Source organism: Orbicella franksi, chromosome 7 (genome assembly GCF_964199315.1).
Source record: "Orbicella franksi chromosome 7, jaOrbFran1.1, whole genome shotgun sequence".
In the NCBI taxonomy this organism is placed as follows: domain Eukaryota; kingdom Metazoa; phylum Cnidaria; class Anthozoa; order Scleractinia; family Merulinidae; genus Orbicella; species Orbicella franksi.
The window spans coordinates 13,025,345-13,044,401 of record NC_138151.1 but is presented as its reverse complement, the minus strand read 5'-3'; the positions used below and the strand labels follow the sequence as shown (position 1 = coordinate 13,044,401).

The 19,057-nt window shown below is 40.1% G+C and overlaps 1 protein-coding gene across 1 annotated transcript in view; it reads right to left on the bottom strand.

The window, feature by feature from the left end:
• Window positions 1-19,057, bottom strand: part of LOC145493781 (multidrug resistance-associated protein 1-like) — a 41,381-nt gene that overhangs the window by 7,941 nt on the left and 14,383 nt on the right. Inside the window, exons 16-30 of the mRNA XM_081473245.1 lie at window positions 18,711-18,837; window positions 18,158-18,334; window positions 15,396-15,563; window positions 14,830-14,913; window positions 12,190-12,286; window positions 11,151-11,788; window positions 9,277-9,789; window positions 8,804-9,003; window positions 7,152-7,278; window positions 6,630-6,731; window positions 5,902-6,048; window positions 5,625-5,783; window positions 5,317-5,483; window positions 4,437-4,631; window positions 3,332-3,399 (exon numbers count right to left, since the gene is read on the bottom strand). Coding sequence (XP_081329371.1) covers window positions 3,332-3,399; window positions 4,437-4,631; window positions 5,317-5,483; window positions 5,625-5,783; window positions 5,902-6,048; window positions 6,630-6,731; window positions 7,152-7,278; window positions 8,804-9,003; window positions 9,277-9,789; window positions 11,151-11,788; window positions 12,190-12,286; window positions 14,830-14,913; window positions 15,396-15,563; window positions 18,158-18,334; window positions 18,711-18,837 — 2,969 coding nt within the window. The remainder of the gene's footprint in view (window positions 1-3,331; window positions 3,400-4,436; window positions 4,632-5,316; window positions 5,484-5,624; window positions 5,784-5,901; window positions 6,049-6,629; window positions 6,732-7,151; window positions 7,279-8,803; window positions 9,004-9,276; window positions 9,790-11,150; window positions 11,789-12,189; window positions 12,287-14,829; window positions 14,914-15,395; window positions 15,564-18,157; window positions 18,335-18,710; window positions 18,838-19,057) is intronic.

Genomic DNA, 19,057 nt, shown 5'->3' with positions numbered 1-19,057 from the left:
GGTCAATATGGTGGTGGTGGTGGTGGTGGCGGCAGTGGTGGTGTAGGTACTGGTGGATGTGGTGGTGGTGATGAATGTGGTGGTGGTGATGAATGTGGTGGTGGTGATGAATGTGGTGGTGGTGGGGTAGGTGGTGGTGGATGTGGTGGTGGTGGTAAATATGGTGGTGGTGGTAGCGGCGGTGGTGGTGGTGGATGTGGTGGTGGTAAATGTGATGGTGACGGTGTAGGTGGTGGTGGTGGTGGTAAATGTGGTGGTAGTGGATGAGGTGGTGGTGGTGTCGTAAAAGATGGTATGAAAACAACAAGGAACGACTCGCCCGCAGCCAGAGAGCCTATTGTCAACAGAACAAGGAGCACATTACCGAAGACAATACTGTGAAAACAACAGGGAACGGATCAACGAATATTGGAGACGTTATTATGCCAAGAATAAGGAACGGATCAGGCAAAGACTTCATGACCAAAAGCAAAGAAAACTACGGCAGAATATCGTGCGGTTTGGGGCCAGGGACCAAGACTCTGTGAAACTGGAAACGAGTCTAGTTCCCAACACTTTGTGCAATACCGACGGTCAAGACTTAAAGAATTAAAATTATAATCAATTCTTTCTTTTGAGTTATTATTCAATAAACGTTGTAAAGACTTAGACTCTGTTTTGCTTATAACAATTTAATGACATTACTGTGCGGTATAACCCCTATCCCCCGTCCTGTCATTGATTCGTAACCACGTGATATCGCGTACCCCTATCCCCCGTCCTCTCATTGGTTGTTAACCACGTGACATTGTTTATTGTTTTGTGAATACCCGTTTATAAGTCAATCGGTCTTGATAGAATTCATTTTACTTGTGACAACGTTCAGCACACGTCTTCTTTTCTAAACGTAACATTCTTTCCTGTCTTCATGGCTATGGAGTTGAGCGATTGCTAGTTGTGTGACGCTTTGGAGGAAAGGACTATGTTTGAAGTAAGTGATTTATTTTTGGCGCCTTCATGTCGTGTAGTTTGAAAACTTCGATTAAAAAATGCGGTACTTTCAATTAAAACTGATGCTATCGAGCTGGAAACTAAGAAGACTACACATATACTGGAAATCTTTTCACCAATATATAAAACCTCAGAGGGGGCTTTCAATTTCTGATTGTAGAATATAAAGACGCCAATATAACGCGTCCAATAAGATCTTGAAGCAATCTTTCGTTCGCCATAGTTCTCAATAGCGACCGCAGAAAGTGTCGTAGTCACCCTTACATTTTTATTTTCTTCGACTTTATCCCAACTTTTTTCAGATGTTCAAGGACTACCACTGAGGCTATATCTTGGTCCAAGGTACTTCTTTGACTTCTCAATGTCTGCCTCAGTATCTGCGCGCTTGTTGGAAACCGAGAAGTCTGGTAACGAGACCGTGCGAGCTTCAGCAGTCTCCAAGAAATTGTTGTTTCAGATTGTTCTTTCTTAGCAATTAAGAAATAGAGATATAAATCCACGGTTTAATTTGAACATTGTATTTCCTGTACCTATGTAATTAATAATATACACATTTTCATGTAATAAAATAATATAGTATAAATTCAAGTTTGTATAATTTCTGAGGTGAAAAATACCATTTCTAAACCAGAGACTGCGACTTCATATGATATGATATGACTGATATGCTTCTGCTTAAAGAATGATACTACGTCGACTGCGCTTCACTTGTGCTACAGAATGATTAATGGCGACCCATTTTGAATAATACGATGTTTAAAAACTTAGGTCCCGTCGACCTTATGCTTCCTAACAAAGGGTGAATGTCATCAATAGGAGGCTAAGGTTTTCTAACGTATTATTTCAATTGAGTGAGATGTCCTGCTTTCACTCCAGGCAGACAAGGAAACCCAGGCTTTTGTTTGGGAGAACAGGACCACGAGACCTAGCAAAAAGCGACGGGTTATAGAAACTCTCTTACAAAACAAAAAAAGAGAATGAAGAAGAGAAGGAATACTCTGTAAGTTCAGAGTACGGTATGGATACAGATAGATCGAAATACAGGAGACGTAAACGCTGCTGTGTAAGTTTTAGGTGAAGTCTTCTAAAGTAAACTATAAAAGGCTGTCAAACTTTCATTGATTATTTGCCATGAGCTATAAAATGAAAGCAAATATGCGAGATGTATGGAGGGGTACCTCGGGACGAGGAGATTTTGCACAAGTGTATTGATAAATGGAAGAACTGTTTTTGTGAGGAATTAGAAGTTGATTCGGAGCCCGGGGTGAAAATGGGTAGAGCGTTACTCGATTTAAAGGTAGGATGACTCTTTGGAGAAGCCAATGTTAGTCCGCGTACGCACTTCGGATATCTTTGACTCAAATGTCCGGGACAACTCCGGACATATACAATGTAGAGCACATTGGACATATACAATGTAGAGCACATTGGACACCATAATTGGCTCGGTCTAAAGGGACAATTTGTTTTTTTCCTTTCATCGCTCGATAAAAGAGGTCTCGGGAGTGAAGTTAACCCATCCACCTGGGACAACGTTACTCCACATAAATAGAACCTGAATCTAGACGCCGCGGTTTTATGGCAATAAATAGTGCAGTTGCGAAAGTAGTTATGCCCTATAAAAAAAAGGTAGGTAAAGTCTGTATACGAGCCAAGTGGCCCACCAGGCCGAAGTTTATCCCGGTTTCCTTAGCATGAAGCTCCCAGGAGTATTTCTACTCCCCCCTGGATGGGATGCAAGTCCATTGCAGGGTTACCCCCAGCGTTAAATTCGCCGGTACCCATTTATACACCTGGGTGGAAAAAGGCACTGTGAGAGTAAAGTGTCTTGCCCAAGAACACAACACAATATCCCCGGCCAGGGCTCGAACCCGGACCGCTCGATCCGGAGACGAGTGCACTAACCATGAGGCCACCGCGCCTCTACAAAACAACAAAAAGAAACAAATTCGGTTTCTCGAAAATTAAAAGCAATTTGAACGCTGCTAAATCATAAGATGAAAAAAAAAAAAAAAAAAAAAAACAGCAACTTTTGGATCGTGCCGTGCTCAGTACTAAAAAACATTTCTAAGAGATACTTGCGCACGAGCCCGTGACACTACTTTAGTGCTCTATAACACCACATTGAACGGTTGAAACTTTTCATTTTGCTGAAGAGAATCCCTCAAAAATTTCATCCAAGTTTAAACCCGACAGGTTATCCACTGCGACCCAGCTGCTCACTGCATAGCCAAGGCATTCCAGTAATATGGCGCTCAGCGACCCATGTCCCCATCCAAGCAAACCCAACAAGACTCTTCTTAAGCCAGGCCAGCATCTCGAGCCATGATGTAAAACAAACCTCTTCTTGATAGCAAATTTGATGGCACATCAAACTCCACTACTGATCCGTCCTTTAGAACCATGATTCTGAAATGAAAGGAAAACAATTGATCACAAAACAAGCATGTTCCCTTTCGTATCTACTGTAAGAATAAATACGAGAAGCTCATTGTGATACCAACACCATTAAAAACTCTGTAACGATTGTCTTTTCGTTCAAGAATAAATTTTTTCAGGTTTTAAGTTCAGAGCTGCTTAAGTTGTGTATATGACAACGAAAAGCAATGATGTCTTCATTGATTGTCTTAGCACAGAAGCACTCGAGGGAATGCAATGATCATCCAACAAAGCTGTTTGTATACCCGAGACATAACTTGCCCTTGGAGGAGGATAACTTGTCCAAGACACGTTGTCCTTGGAAGACAGACACCGTAGCTGGTTGTAACATGAAAACAGGCGGACTGTAATATCAGACGGATACATCTTAACTGTTCATTTTTCTGTCGCTTTAGATGGATCATAACAGAAGAACTACTCCATTTTACAGGAGTTATTCATCTAAAGTTGATTTCGTCCCATTCTACAATAAATGTAGACGAGTAAAGCCATCTGAGATGGATACCTTGCCTTAAACTAGCAAGGAAAAGTTCTTCGTCTTTGCCAAAAAAAAATCGTCCAATTTACCCGTCTCTAGAATGGGAAGGACAAAGATGAAAATGGAAAATGGTAGAAGAAATGTTAGGCGACATAAAAGGCACCCGTTGCGGTGACACTACATTCTGTCTCCACTGAAACAGGGTGTGGAAACATGCCATTGTTCTTGAATTTTATTTTATCTCTCACGCAAATATTACAGCAGGACCGGTTAAGTCTTCAACGCGATCAATATAGACTATAACGATGAATCAAGTAGTTCGAAGTCCTTGTGAGACACGGGCATTTAATTGTCGGTACTGAATTTGTACGAATTACTTTGAAGTAGAAAAGAATTAGCTCCAGGCCGAGATTCTAGGAACAAACTTGCCAGTACTGAATTTGTTGGTATAACCAAAAGATTAATTCGTACAAATTGGTTTCCCGTGTCTCTTAAACGGCTTAAGTATGTTAGTGACCTCATCTCTTACCTATCACAGTCCATGATAGTGTTAAGCCTGTGAGCGATCGTGAATACTGTGCGGTCAGCGAACTCACGCCGAATCGTTTGCTGTATGAGTTCATCAGTTTCCAGATCCACCGCGGCCGTGGCTTCATCGAGAACCAGGATCTTGCTTTTACGGAGCAGCGCACGCGCTAAACACACCAATTGCCGCTGACCAACACTGTGCAAGAAACAGTAATTAAAGTTGTAGGAGGACGCTGATGAAAATTTTAAATTGTGGATCAAGTAAAGATACAGTTCACAAGATGAAAACGAAAAAGCTCTCTTCACAACAAAATTTCAATGAACCGCCAAAAATCCCACATTGGAAAAATATTGACAGAGTCAGCTGCAAAAAAAAGGTGGAAACTAAGGGTTATACTGAGGGTTGCAGTTATGCCTACAGGACTGAGTACATCCCCTACGTTGAATGATTAACAAAATTGGACGACCGTGAAGTAGTATCACGAGAATAATTACAGACAGAATTACATAAATTACCAGGGTATATCATGACATAACTGTATATCACTTACAAAATGAGAGGTCTAAATTCTTCGAAACAAAGGAGGGCAACAGTTAATTTTGATTTTGAGGTGCTTGAAAACTGGAACCCATTCAAGTGCAAGAGTTCAATTACGGGGTGCGTAATTGAGACGTACTGTTCAACCACGTGCTAAATGGCCATTTACTGACAGCTACGACAGGTCCGCTGTCGTCAAATCGTACAAGCGGCAGCCAGTTCTATTTTACTATTTTGGCCAATAGAGACGTCCATCTTCAAACTAATGAGAGCTTTTGACAAGAACTCGTCCTTGCTTGATGAACGGACAGCACACAGGGCGAAATGCGTGCGCAAGTCTTACCTTAGGTTTTCCCCTCCGTCCAGAATGGTGAATTGTAGACCTTTCTCAAGCCCTGTTACAAAGTTCTTTAGATGAGCCACTTCAAGTGCGTTCCACAGTTGTTCATCAGTGTGATGATTGAATGGGTCCAGGTTTCGACGCAGACTTCCAGAAAACAATACGGGGTCCTGTAAGGACAAAATTCATATTAAAACTGAGAAAAGTTAAAAATTCCTCTGAACACTGCGAAATGATTATTTTGGTTACTCCACTTCATCAACTTGGCCTTTTGTAACTTCCATGTACTTTAGCAGTAATGTCGCACTCACCTGTGGAATGATCGAGAGTCGTGACCGCAGATCTTGGAGTCCAATTGAAGCGATATCAACACCATCAATAACAATTCGTCCGCCAGCTCTCTCCAGAATACGAAACAAAGCTAAGGTGAGCGTTGACTTGCCAGCTCCTGTGCGACCCACAATACCAATCTGTTGAGTACAAAGACAGCTGCAGCAATTGTTTAAATCACGGTGAAATTCAAAACACTCAGCTATGCGATTGCGTGATTCGAGATGGAGAGGCAATAAAATGTCACACAACACGTACCTTTTCCTTAGCTCCAATGGCGCAACTGATGTCTTTTAGGACTAGAGGTAGCTGCTCTCTGTAACGCAAGTCAAACCGTTCTATCTCTATCCTCCCCTGGTGGGGCCATTCGTCAGGGGGACGGTGAGAAGAAACTATCCACTCGGCCTGTATAGCATAAATTATCAAAACGGTTATGTGATCCAAATACAAGAAGTGTAAACTTCTGAGCAGAAGCGGAAAACAATGATTTATACCGAACGCGGTTCTTCTCGAAATCCCGACGACAAAGTTTCAGCACAGTAAATAACGAGACTTCCGACGCGGATTGACCTGAAAACCCGAAGATAAAACTTCGGAAGCGATTGATTCCGAAATTCCGAAAATGAAACTGGCAATTTACTGCGATGAAATATGTGCGCTTCTCGCAAGTGTAAAGCCCCGGCCAAACAATCGCAACATTTCAACGCAACAGATTGCAACACTGTTGGGCCCAACATGTTGCACGCGTTTGGACAACATGTTGGGCTCAACAATGTAGCGATATGTTGCGTTGAAATGTTGCGATCGTTTCGCCGCGGCTTAACTAAACCTGGAGGGAAGCACCTTCAACTATATATCTTTCCTACGGCAACGTTTGCTCCTAAACAGGCCATCCTGATGTAAGTTAAATTAAGGAGTCCGTCCGCCCGTCCGTCTGTCTCTCTGTCTGTGTGTGTGTCTGGCTGGCTGGCTGATAGAATACTAACCTCTCTCGTAATTCCTGTGTATTCCTTGATTCTCTCCACGGCGACGATATTGGTTTCCATTTCGCTGGACTGCCGCACCATCCAGTTTAATACACCAGTGATCTAGAAACGAACAACAAAACAACTGGAAACTTCGCCCGTACTCACTTTACAAACAGCCGTACAAACTCTCTTAAGGGGGCTACCCATTCTAACTTGAGCGTATGTAATACTAATACATGCGAAAGAGTATTTTGCACGTTAACTGACAGACGAGAAACACACTTTACTTTCCAGGTCAAACCAATAATTTATCAATATAGAAATTCGTCATTCAGCTATCTTTTGCCACCAAAATCTTAGGGATTAAAAGGATATGGCAGTTTTACATTCTATATTTCACTATTTACCAACGAAAAAAAAAAAAACCGAAGAAGCAAAACTAACGACAACAACAACAATATTACAACAATAAAAAGAGAACAAGAAAAAACCTTACATTAAAAACAAAACTAAACTCAAGAAAAATGACTTGAAACAAACCTGTAATGCATATGCCACAGACAGCCCCACGAGACCTGGTGCTATAGTCTCTCTGGAAATTACAGCAAACAATGAAGCGAAAAACAGAATAGCAGCTCCAATAAACTCCAGACGGAGAGCTAACCACCTTAAAAAAAAAAATAGATAAATAAGAAGTCGAAGAAAGAACGTCTCTCCATTAAGGTAAGGCAGTCAGAGTATTAACTTGGCGTCGATGGTTTAAGGTTGGCAATGTCAAATGCTATATTATCTGACCAGTCTGAATATGGGAATAAACCCGTTTGGTTATTTGTCAGCTGGTGCTGCACCACACGATGAGTTAATTTAGAAAGCCATCCCCCACTCTCCCCTCTCCTTGTCATTAGGAAACATTCATTGTAGTTTTAGAAAGTAGAGCAGTTTTAATTGAGTGTCATAAAATCAAAACCAAAGTAATCGCTCTAGCCAATCACATACAATGAGCCAATCAAAACTCAACATAATTACACTGTACATGTTGCTGACGCGAAGCGCGGGAAAACGAGTGCGAACGCGTCACGATTGGTTTTGGTTTTACTTCTGATTGCATGAATAATTGGCGCGAGTTTTTAAAACAATCATGAAGTATAGTAAGGGTTTAGTCAGGGCAAAACCAATTACTTTTCGACACTCAAATAACCGCTCTATTTTGTATTGTATTTCAGGTTTTGTTCGAAGACATTAACATAATAGATAGTTACTCCAAAGTCGGAGTGAAACTAAAGTTGATGTATATGTGTTGGTATACACACTATCTTGTCCCCTCGCCGTTATATTAACCTAAACGAATTTGCTTGCAAAGCAGTCTTTTGAGGAAACTCTTAAAAAGACTTTTCAAGATGCGAACTTCTCAGTTTGCGAACTTTGCGAACTGAATATTCCTCTGTGCAAAACCAGTGCTGGTCAGAGGTCTTTATATTACAGAATAGTAAAACTATGGAACTCTTTAGACAAAGACTTTGACAAAACTCTGAAGACAAAGCTTCTCAGCGAGTTCTTAAACTAAATTTTTCTTATTTCTTTCATTTTTCTTTCTTTCTATTTTTTTTTCTTTTTTACACCGAGAGCACTTCATACATAATATATAACTAGTGTACTTTGTACTTATTTCACCTCATGTATTATATTGTTCACTGAAAAACCTTTTAAGGAGTATACAATAAAATTTTTCAGGTGTGTACCTCTCTGAAACAACGGGACTTGCTAAGGAACATGAAACGACGCTTAAAGGAGCTCAGTCACGGTTTGCACATATTGAAAAGTTTAGCCTCAATTTTTCAAATTCGTCGTTTGTAATCCGTGTCAATCTTCTCCCTCCTTAGCCATCCTTGTTCCTTTATGGTTTATCATTATCTCTTTGGTGCTCTTCTATCTTATTAAACTGTTATTTTCAGGTTTCCTACCATTTAAAGGTAATTTTGTACGTGGCCAAAATAACTCAAAATACCGTGACTGAGCTCCTTTAAGAAGCTTTTGATTCTGCTTGGGTATTAACGCACAAAGGTTTTCAAAAAAATTACAAACGCGTCAAAAAGTCCACCAAAAAACCTCTCGAGAACTGGTAAACCCTATGACGTAGCATTATAATCAACATCTTCCGGTATTACTCGTCATAAATATAAGTAAGGAGCTACCTGTTTGCACAAATAGCGGGATAATGCGCCACTTGAGACTCATCCACTCGCCGATAGCTCTCCAGGACAAACTTCTCTTGCTGCGAGTAAGCACGAATGGTGCTTGTACCGTTAATGGTTTCAAAAAAGTGATTGTAGATCGGCGACCGGCTCACGGATTCGATTCTCCTTAGTTGACGAGATGTTGATACAAATGCCCTCTGAAAGTGAATAAATCAACACGTGAACGCCTCAAACCTTAAGTCAATAAACCTTCTGTTGATATAATTTTTGATATTTTCATACTGTGGTTTTTTTAACATCTCTGCCTATCGAAGAAACAACAACTGAAAGTGCATATAACGGGTCGTCAAGATTCTCCGTCGTTTAATAGTCGCTATACCCTCACCTGTTAAAGGCAATACGTGCATTCCAATTATTCAAAGAGCAATGACACTCAAGGTCGCTTAACTTCAAGAAGCCTTGCTACTCACCTGAATAAATATGTAAAGAGCGCCCAGGGGCAACACGCACGTGAGAAACAAAGGAGTGGAATAGCTGATCACAAAAATAGTACCGACCGTGGACAAGAACGTTCTTATAAACATTCCCAGAGAACGCGGAATCTTATCGTCAACCGAATTAACATCTCTTGAAAAACGATTCACAATCCTCCCAATGGGTGTTGTTTCGAAGAACTGCATGGGTAGATGCATTATATTGACAAGAAGTCCTTGGTGCAGGTTTCTCGCAGCTTTCATCGCGCTGTAGGCCAGTATAAGAGACATGCCAGTAGTGAGGAGGACTTGGCCGAATCCCAAGGTACCGTAGACGCCCAGGAATGCGTCACGCTGCTGTGATGTCGTGACATTAGTGGAGCTCCATTTAGCTAGCCATATGCGTGACACGATAATTGAGGATTCTGCACCCAGACCACAGAAGAGAAGAAGCAACGAGCATAGAATGCCCAGACTGGATGCGTACGCCATTATAACTGACAGCTTAACCTGGTGAGAGATAAAAATATCATTTACTAAAATTGATAGAAGCCGTTTTTGATAGTTTTTTTTGACGCCAAATTTACACTGTAATAAGTCATAACCCGAGTTAGTGTGAAGTAATTCTAAAGACCTCGAAATGGACGTGGTAGTAACAAAGAAGAAGAGTGTGAGCAAGCTCTTTTCCTCTCTACTTAGAACAAAAATTAAGAGTAAGACAGGCAGGTGGGTCGACAAAAGAAAAGACAGTCAGAGAGACAGACAGATGGACGGACGGACGGACGGACAGACCGACAGACAGACAAACGGACGGACGGACAGAATAACGGACGGAAGGACAGACAACACTTTGTCAACACTGAATAACTTCAGTTTGAATTGAATGGCCCACAAGAGCACTGTGTGAAATAAAATAAAATGTTCTTTTTGAGGCCCACATTGCACGAAGGTTAGGCCACTGATAAGCTAGACCAACTGTAAGACGAAACTGGAAGTTTAAGTCTGTTTAAATCTGTCCTCGAACCTAAGAAGCTGATTAGGCTGGAACTTTAGCTCCAGTTATGTAGTATTAAGAACTAGAAGTATTCCCGCTTCGTTTTTCATCGCAATCTATCACGGGTACTACTCCTGACTCAGGCAGTATTTTACCAGGCTGCTTCAACAATTTGTGAGTACCCATTCATACTTCTGGAGGCAAAAAGAACCGCCTCGCTAAAGAAGTCAACACAAAAACCTTTTCTAATGCCCAAACTCGGACCTCTCGATGCGGATTTGAACATAAAATGTAAATACACCAGCCACCTTTAGGTGCACAACTCAGATGAATTATAGTCCAACTTCCAGTTGCGACCAACTCTCGTAGGCGGCCACCTCTCCTCAGCGACCAGTTTCCAGAAATACCAAAAGTTTCCCAGTCAAATCACTAAATTTGGAACCTCTTGTAAGCGTCCATTTCTAGTAGGCAACCGCGACCACTGCTAAAGCTAAAAGTTTAAATTTTTTTTTTGTTTTTAACCTCAAGTGAGCGACCACTTAACAGATGGTAAAGAGGAAATTGTATAATAAGCCGTTGTAACATATCACATTGCTGGGTAGTAAAAGAGATGGAAATTTCTCAATGGGAAGAATTGTTGCTGTTGTTGTTGTTGTTGTTGTTGTTGTTGTTGTTGTTGTTGTTGTTTTTTTCCCGAAATTAACTTTTTACATGAATAAAACATTGAATTGGCATTGGCGCATGGGGCAAGTCTAGGAAGTTACCATATTCTAATGAGGCAAACTTTTGATTCAATGTGGTCTAAACTCTCGTAGGCTTGACATTTTGGGTGGTCGCTTACGGGAAGTTCGACTGTAGATATATTGTACAAACTTACTCTCCCAGTTTGCGACTTTTCGTCCGAGGTTGTCCTTCCTGTCCCGCCTCTTCTCTCCCTTTTCCCAGAAGGAGGATCAGCATTCTCCGATCGTCTTTTTTCAATTAAACATTTGTTTTCCTTCACCGGTTCTTCATCACTATCTTCAGGCCCCTTGATGATGATCGTTGGTGTATCAACTTCAATCCCTGAAGTGTCCTCTTCTGCCAACGTTAACAAACTATTCAGAGAAACATCAGTAGCCAAGCTTTGCTGATGTTGTAACTTTGGCGTAGAATCTAACGGCTTTCCATCGTCTTCATCAGGCTCAATATCTTCCAAAGGATCATCTTCTACCACATAATCTGCGTCCATTCCTTCGCACACAGATAAAAAGCTGTTCAAAGAACGCATACTAGCTAAACTGTAGCGATTTTCAAGCTTTTGTGAATGTTTTATAGGAGAACGTTTTCCAGCGTGTTTGTCGACGGCGAGTCTTGCTAGGTTAACTTCACTCTGAGATTTTCCGGCGTGGTCACGTGGATGAAGCTCGTTGCCAAGGTGATGACAGCTGACAGATCGAGCATATGCCACCTTTTTGGGAGATTTATCAGGCCGTGACGCGTGATTATCTCCTCTTCCACTTTCCTGTTTTATAACTGTCCAAATAAAAGGAACAGACACACAAAAAAATTCGTTTTTAGATACCTACTGATTCCCAGTCAGCTCTCAAAGGGTCAAACGTTTTTCTATGACAAAAATTCCTGTTGGGAAACCTTGTTTTCAACTGATCTGCGACGAGGAAATGGACGGGAAAGTTGAACATTGCAAAGTAAAAGCAGAGACATCGCCCCATCACCTTAAACCTCACCCCTAACATTTTGCGGAGAGCACTGACCAGCACTCGCTGATTGTGACTCATCTTGCACCATTATGGCAAAGGAAAATAATGTTAAGTGCCACGTACAGTCAATCTTATTTCAAGCCTCTAATTGGATGCCGTACTAACGTTGTGTTGTCAAACCATCAGCAATACAAAGATTAAAACATCACAGCCTACTTGTATTGTTTTCATAGCAGCCATTTTCACCAGCATAAGTGTCAAGAAACTCAGCAAACCGTCCTTGTGATTCTATGAGCTCTGCGTATGTCCCCACCTACAATAAGTATCAGCAAGAATTTAAAAAAAAAAAAAAAAAATCAGTTTTCGAGACAAGATCAACCAAACTGAATAGCACAATTCGTGACATGAAACTAACTACATACACTCGGCTTATCAACGCAATCAAACTTCTCTTGTTACTTTTCACAAATTCTACTGACATGAATTATATGGACGAATTTGGTTTTTACGCAAGACATCGGTCTTTCACCTATTTGACATTCTTACTCGAAGACGGTGCGGGAAACTGCAGCAGTTAGATACTGGTAGGTTCGCACGTACACGTAACGTACATAAATAATAAACAAAATTACAATATTTAGAGAGGAAGCCACATGAGAATTACTGGTTTTCATGAAACGCAGCACGAATTTCGAGACCACAGTCGGGACTGAAATTTGTGAGTAATTTTAGAAGCCCCACCATTTGTTGAGCTCCCCACGTGACAATAAAAATATAAAGAGCTGTTTTACAGAATGGAATAATTTAGATCTTCTCAGTGATTCTCAAGGCTACAGTTATTTGACTTTGATGCGTAAAAAGAGTGGCATCGAAAATTGAAGATTACCCTTGAAGATTGCTGTTATTGACTGCTATAGTCCTTTCAAAGATTTTTTTGAGAACTTGGTGGTACAGCAAGACAATACAGTAAAAACCCGTGTTTTATAACCTAAAATTCAAGAACCTGTTTTTTATGTGTGTGTTTGTTTTCCCTGTCGAGCACCCTTCACATAAGAACAGTTCTCGGCTAAAATCTCAATCCAGGTTCTTATTTTCAAAATAAAGAGTTTTTTCGAATATAATACAGCCCAGCATATGCGATAAAAAAAGGTAACAAAAACTAGCCAGAGCACTGGCAGTGTTATAAGACCACAATACTGTACTGTGAATGATTCAGTAAAAAGGCCACACCCATGAGTACAAGTTGATTTTTCAAACAAAAATTAAGTTAGGTACCTAATTTAACACTAAACATCACTTATATAAGAACCTATGGATACTAACTTGAAAAAAAAAAACAGGTTCTTATACGGGGGTTTCTACTGTATAGCTTTGGATATCATTTCCTTTATTCTCGTCTCTTGTCTGATAAATAGTGTGCTATGTTGCAAGGAGAACTTAGAGGTTGATATTAAAGGAATTGCCTCACTCACCGGAGGTGGTTTTCAGGAGGATCCCGTGAATAAACAGGCCGTTATGAAATAGTTTGAAATACTACAAGAAAATGTAATTAATGACATAGTCAAATTCCCACAGCAGAAAATATCTCCGCTGAAACTATGCACTGACCAATGATCTACATTCCAAAGAACTCTGGGTAGACTAGGCTTCTGTAAGCGCGCAAGTATTTCTGGGATAGGTCACTCGGGGATTGTACTGCTAAATTTACTCTATAGACGGGTTCTGTGTGTGTGTTTTTTTGTTTGTTTGTTTGTTTGTTTGTTTGTGTTTATTTGTTTGTTTTTTCCTCAAATTAACACCAGATACACTTGGGAAACAGTGTTAGACGACGAGTCCATAAGTTATCGGTGATGGGTTTTCATTCTTTATCACAAAGACAACTAAGGCTAGCGTTCGTGTTACATGAAGTCAGTGTTGTTCTGAACCCACCCTTGTCCACATTCATGATCTCAGAAGTATTCACGTGACCCAGATTATAGAATGGTTTGCCAACCAGACAAAGGCTCCGTCCACACGTTGCAGGAGAAAATTGAAAACAGCGCTTTTACTCTAAAAACAGTAGGCCTAACCGCAGAAATAAGCCGCGTTTTCAAATTTCTCCGGCGTAATGCGGACAGGACCTAACGGCGCTTTCAATTCAACCAAAATTTTCGGAACTTTCAAAACTGGGGCAAATGGGAAGGAGATTCCCTGTTTTCGAAAATTTGGGTACACCGCGCGAGGTTTTCCTCTTTTCCGAAATTCTAGAAGATAACGTTCCATTTTCCACGATAAATTTCTGAAGATTCACACCGGAATGGTCGAACAGCAATTGGCCGTATGGAAAGCGCAGTGAGATATTTATGTACATGACCGTAATTTAGCGATGACTTGAAATGGAGGCCTAATGGCAACGAATAAGTCAAAGTAAAAATTGCTAACATCATTTCCTTGACACGTTTAACACGTGTTTCAAGCTCCACAGCAAACGAGCCTGGTTTCGTCAAAGTCACTACTTACAAAAAGAACATCATCTTCTAGATGACAATCATAATATAACTGATTTGTTGTTGTTGTTGTTGTTGTTGTTGTTGCTGCTGTTGCTGTTGCTGTTGAACTTGTAAAGAGTATTCCAGGATTGTGCCACGGAGTACAATTATCTGTTTTAGATGAGTGCTCCTAATCTAATGACGTTTCCTAAACAGCAAAAACACAAACACTAACGTGCCCCGTGGTTACGTTATTGCTTAGTATTATTCTGTACATTACTACAAGTATGTCGTATTTCTGTTTCATTGAAATTGATCATTTGGTTATTACAGTAAGAGGGGCTTAGCTAATAAGACGACAAAATGAAAAATAGCATCTAGTGCATACCTCGGAAACTTCGCCATCTTGGATAACTATGATTTGGTCCGTATACGGTAAAAATCTCACACTGTGTGTCACAAGAACACGAGTCTGAAAAGAAAAGAAAAAAACCATCATTCAGCTCACGTTTTGTCGAACAGCTATTTTACGGTGCATCAGTGGAACAAAAACAGAACTTATAGAAGAGTCTTTGCTGATGCCATTGCTTACATTTCGCCTTAGTATGCAATACCACTTTGCACAGAGTAGGCATCACGCTGGATACGAACTGACTACACACAATTTAAAGAATCTGTAGAAACTTAGCTATTAGCTACAAGTTTGGCACTTTGGGTATAATTTGGCACTACTGATGACTCACACATTCTTTGTTCAATTTTAAGCTTTAGAACCGACGTCACACAAAAAAGCTCGAATTTCTTTGGACATTCAACCGATCCACACCCTTCCAATATTTAGAGTTAATATATTACCGTAGCTCGATCAAAGACTGAATGAGGTAAACACCGAAAGTAAAGACTGCCCCACTGATACATCCAATTTTACTTCCATATCTTCGAGATTAATCGTACCTTTTCCTTCAGCAGTCCCTGAGGCCCAATGACTTTATCAAAGATGTGTTTTCCAACGTGTGAATCAACGGCACTGAGCGGATCATCCAGCAAGAAAACGTCAGCATCAAAATACACGGCGCGAGCTAAGCTCACTCGCAGCTTCTGTCCACCACTAAGGTTTATACCCTTGAAACAACCATGACGAGCAACAGTTAGCACTAATGGAGTCGCGAGTCTAAAACACAGGTCACGGGTCACATTATATATTGTTTTTACCAATACTGAAACAACCTTAAACCTTTACTAATACTAACCTTAAGCCTTAACATTGTCTTAGTGTAGTATTTAGGCCTAAGGTTAGCATTAGGAAGGGGTAAGGGTTGTTCCAGTATTAGTAAAAACAATGACCCGTGACCTGTGTTTTAGACCGACCGCTAATGGAGATTGCAGAAATTTCCATGATGTATTAGCTTTGAACTAGCATTTGCTTCTATCGAAACGCTCTCGAAACGTCGCGTTCATTGAAAATGTTAGCATATGGTATAACACGATATTTAACCCTATTCAAAAAGGGGGGAGGGCTTCAGATGCCCCTACCAACTTCAAACGCTTGTAACGCATACTATTTATTAGTATTATAGATACTGTACACGTACATTTTTGTAAAAACCGAGCCTTCGCTTTAAGCTCACTAACGTCTCGTGTTTAAATAAAGATTGTATTGTATTGTATTATTAACTTTAAAAGCACTACCGCAATGAACTTAGAATTTCATGACGTTTGCCAAAATTTGTCTAAGAACAATTTGATGTTCTGGAAATCCCGGAACGCACCTCCAAATCAACGTCGCACTGTTACAGGTTTTAAGACGAAATCCGATAGAAAATCGTTCAATTTCAGTTCTTAGTGGACAAAAATCTGGCACCAGAATAATTTTAAGACGGATTCCGCTCAAAGTTCGAGCAATAAGTGCAAAAATTATTTACTAAAAATTTACTCATAGCGCGGTAACTTTTGTAATACTATCTAAAACAACTCACTTTAGTTAATTTCTCTGAATGACCCCGCAATTAAATTCTAAAGCATCGTAAGAATGCTTAAAGTGTGCGTTATTGTGTTTTTAACTAAAGCGAAAACGTTAAAAAAAACAAACAAACACACAAACAAAAACAAAAAACAAAACAAAAACCTTTATTAACGTGTCTGGGGTATTTAGCGTTGCTGCTAATTGGGGACACACACAAAAAGAAGTTATGAATGTAAAAATAAATAAGTATATATTAAAAAAGTTAATAAGTAACGTTTTATGTGAAATATGGATAACTTCAAGTTCAATTTTCTCTCGCGGAATCAGCTTGAGAGCTAAAGTCTCGATAAGTTCTTCTCAACTGTATTCAAAATAATACCATGCCATGAGGTTTTTTTAGGTAACTTAATTTTTGCCATTATTGCTCAAATGTTCTGCGGAAATCATCTTAAGTATTTTACAGTCCTTTTTTATATTTTCTTAAAGCTAAAGATATAAATAGTTGCCTGAGGTAACACCGAAAACAATTTCCTTTGGGAACGAGAGAAAACAAATTTCAAAGTTCAGAGAAATTGTGCAAACACAGGAAAAATTTCATCATTCTAACATAAGTTAGCTAGAAGAAATTAACAGCAATGCTACTCTGTAAATTTATGAGATGATGATCATGATATGGCATGTCATTGGTCAAAAATTTTGATATTCAGGGTCCGAAATTAACTTTTTTCGGCAGGCGCCAACTGGCGACTGAAATTTTTTTTTCAGTCGCCATATGGAAAAATGTGGTCGCCAAAAAGTGTCAATAAAATTATTCCTTCGCAGCGAAACACAAACCAAAATTTTTGGTCGCTACGGGCTTGCTGACAAAAATATTTGCAATCGATGGAATCAGGAATCAAAACAGTGCTGAAATCATCTTTTGACCACTTTGACAGATCTACATTTCCACCTTTTGAGGCCCAGAGAATATCTAAATCTTCATCTAATTTCTTCGCCGATGTTCCGTCTCCACTTTGTAGTAAATTACGGAAAGATTTCAGAACATCTTTGGATACCACATCGCCTGAATAAATTCATGGCGAAAGAACGCATGGGGCCTCTTGAGCCCGCAATACGCATGTTATGGGAAACCGCTGAAAAAAACATGGCGGCGAAGCTTTGCACTAATCGTAGCTGTAAAACGTTGTGGTAGATTTATAATAACAGGAAAATCGGTTTTATACTTTAAAAGCAGCGGGAAGGTAAAAAGGAAGTGACCAATTGGCAGGCGGCTTTCAATTTTATTTTAATCGATTTGGCCGAAAATCAAAGTTATTGTTTGTGTAATTATCGTGGCATGAAATAGTTAATCACTCGCTGGCGACCAGTTGTGAAATTCTGGTCGCCAGTGCAAAATTTTTAGTCGCATTGGCGACCAGGAAAGCGCAATTTCGGACCCTGAATATTTCCATGAAAACTCAACTGTATTTTGACAAACTTGTACGTTTTTGAAATTTTGAATTTTCAGCAACTTTATCGTGGATAAGTGCCAGCATTAGAAACGAAATCACATGCCTGTCGTTCCGTCGATACATGTTATAAGTGGAACAAAATGAAGACCGATGTTAAACTTAGTAGAAAATCAAACAAAACAACAAATACGTCTTCTATCTTGCAGACAAACACAAACGTATATATATATGTATATACATGTTAAAAAAAAAGAAAAAAAAAGAAAAGATAGACGTTCATAATTAAAACATTTTTTTCTCACCTTTTCGCCAATCTCTGTCATGTCACCTGCTGGTAAGACCTCGATATCAGGATCCAAGGCGCACGCGCTAATCACGTGCTTGTATCGCTCAGTGTCACGTGGCTGACCAAAGAGCACATTTTCTCTAAGCGTTGCATTCATGATCCAAGCCTGCTGAGGAATGTAAGCTGTGGTTCCCTGTAAAGATTAAAAAAGACCAGAGAAAAATCTTAGACGAAACAAAAAACAAAAACCATGCTACATTACAGCCGGAATAGAGAACAGAGGCCTCTGAGCCTTTACATTCGGTAGGGGTGTTGCTAAGCAACGTGGCTATTGTCATAGCAACGAAATGAACAGAAAACGTATGTAGTGCTAGGTTATCCCTGACTGGATAACAACAGTCAGAAATTTCCCGCAGAACTTGCCTAGACCTGGGAAAGTTTTCACTTGGTGGTGATGTGTCATTTAATCTTGAAAGAAGCTTGTACAAAAACGCTGTTGTTATGGTACAAATGTAATAAGTCTACCCACCCTCAGTTGTCACAAGTGTTAGATTTTTTGAAATACAAACCTTAACATAAACTTTCCCATGCAATTTCTCAGTTTCCCCAAGAAGAGCAGAAAGAAGGGTTGATTTTCCACATCCAACCTGACCGACCACGGCCACAAGTGAACCGCTTGGAATATTCACATTGATGCTTGAAAAGAAAAGGAAATTGCAATGAACAACAGTCCAAGATCTAGAATGTGGAATGATGTGGTAGCGAGGCTCGAGCATACGGTGAAAGTATGAAAGAACACTAAAGAGGGGGGAGGGAGGAGGAAAGCGGGTGCGTGGATGGAAAGAACTGACGGAAGAAAGAGGAAAAGATCAGCGGAAAAAAGGCGATATCCTGTAACTGCTTTTGTATCTACACG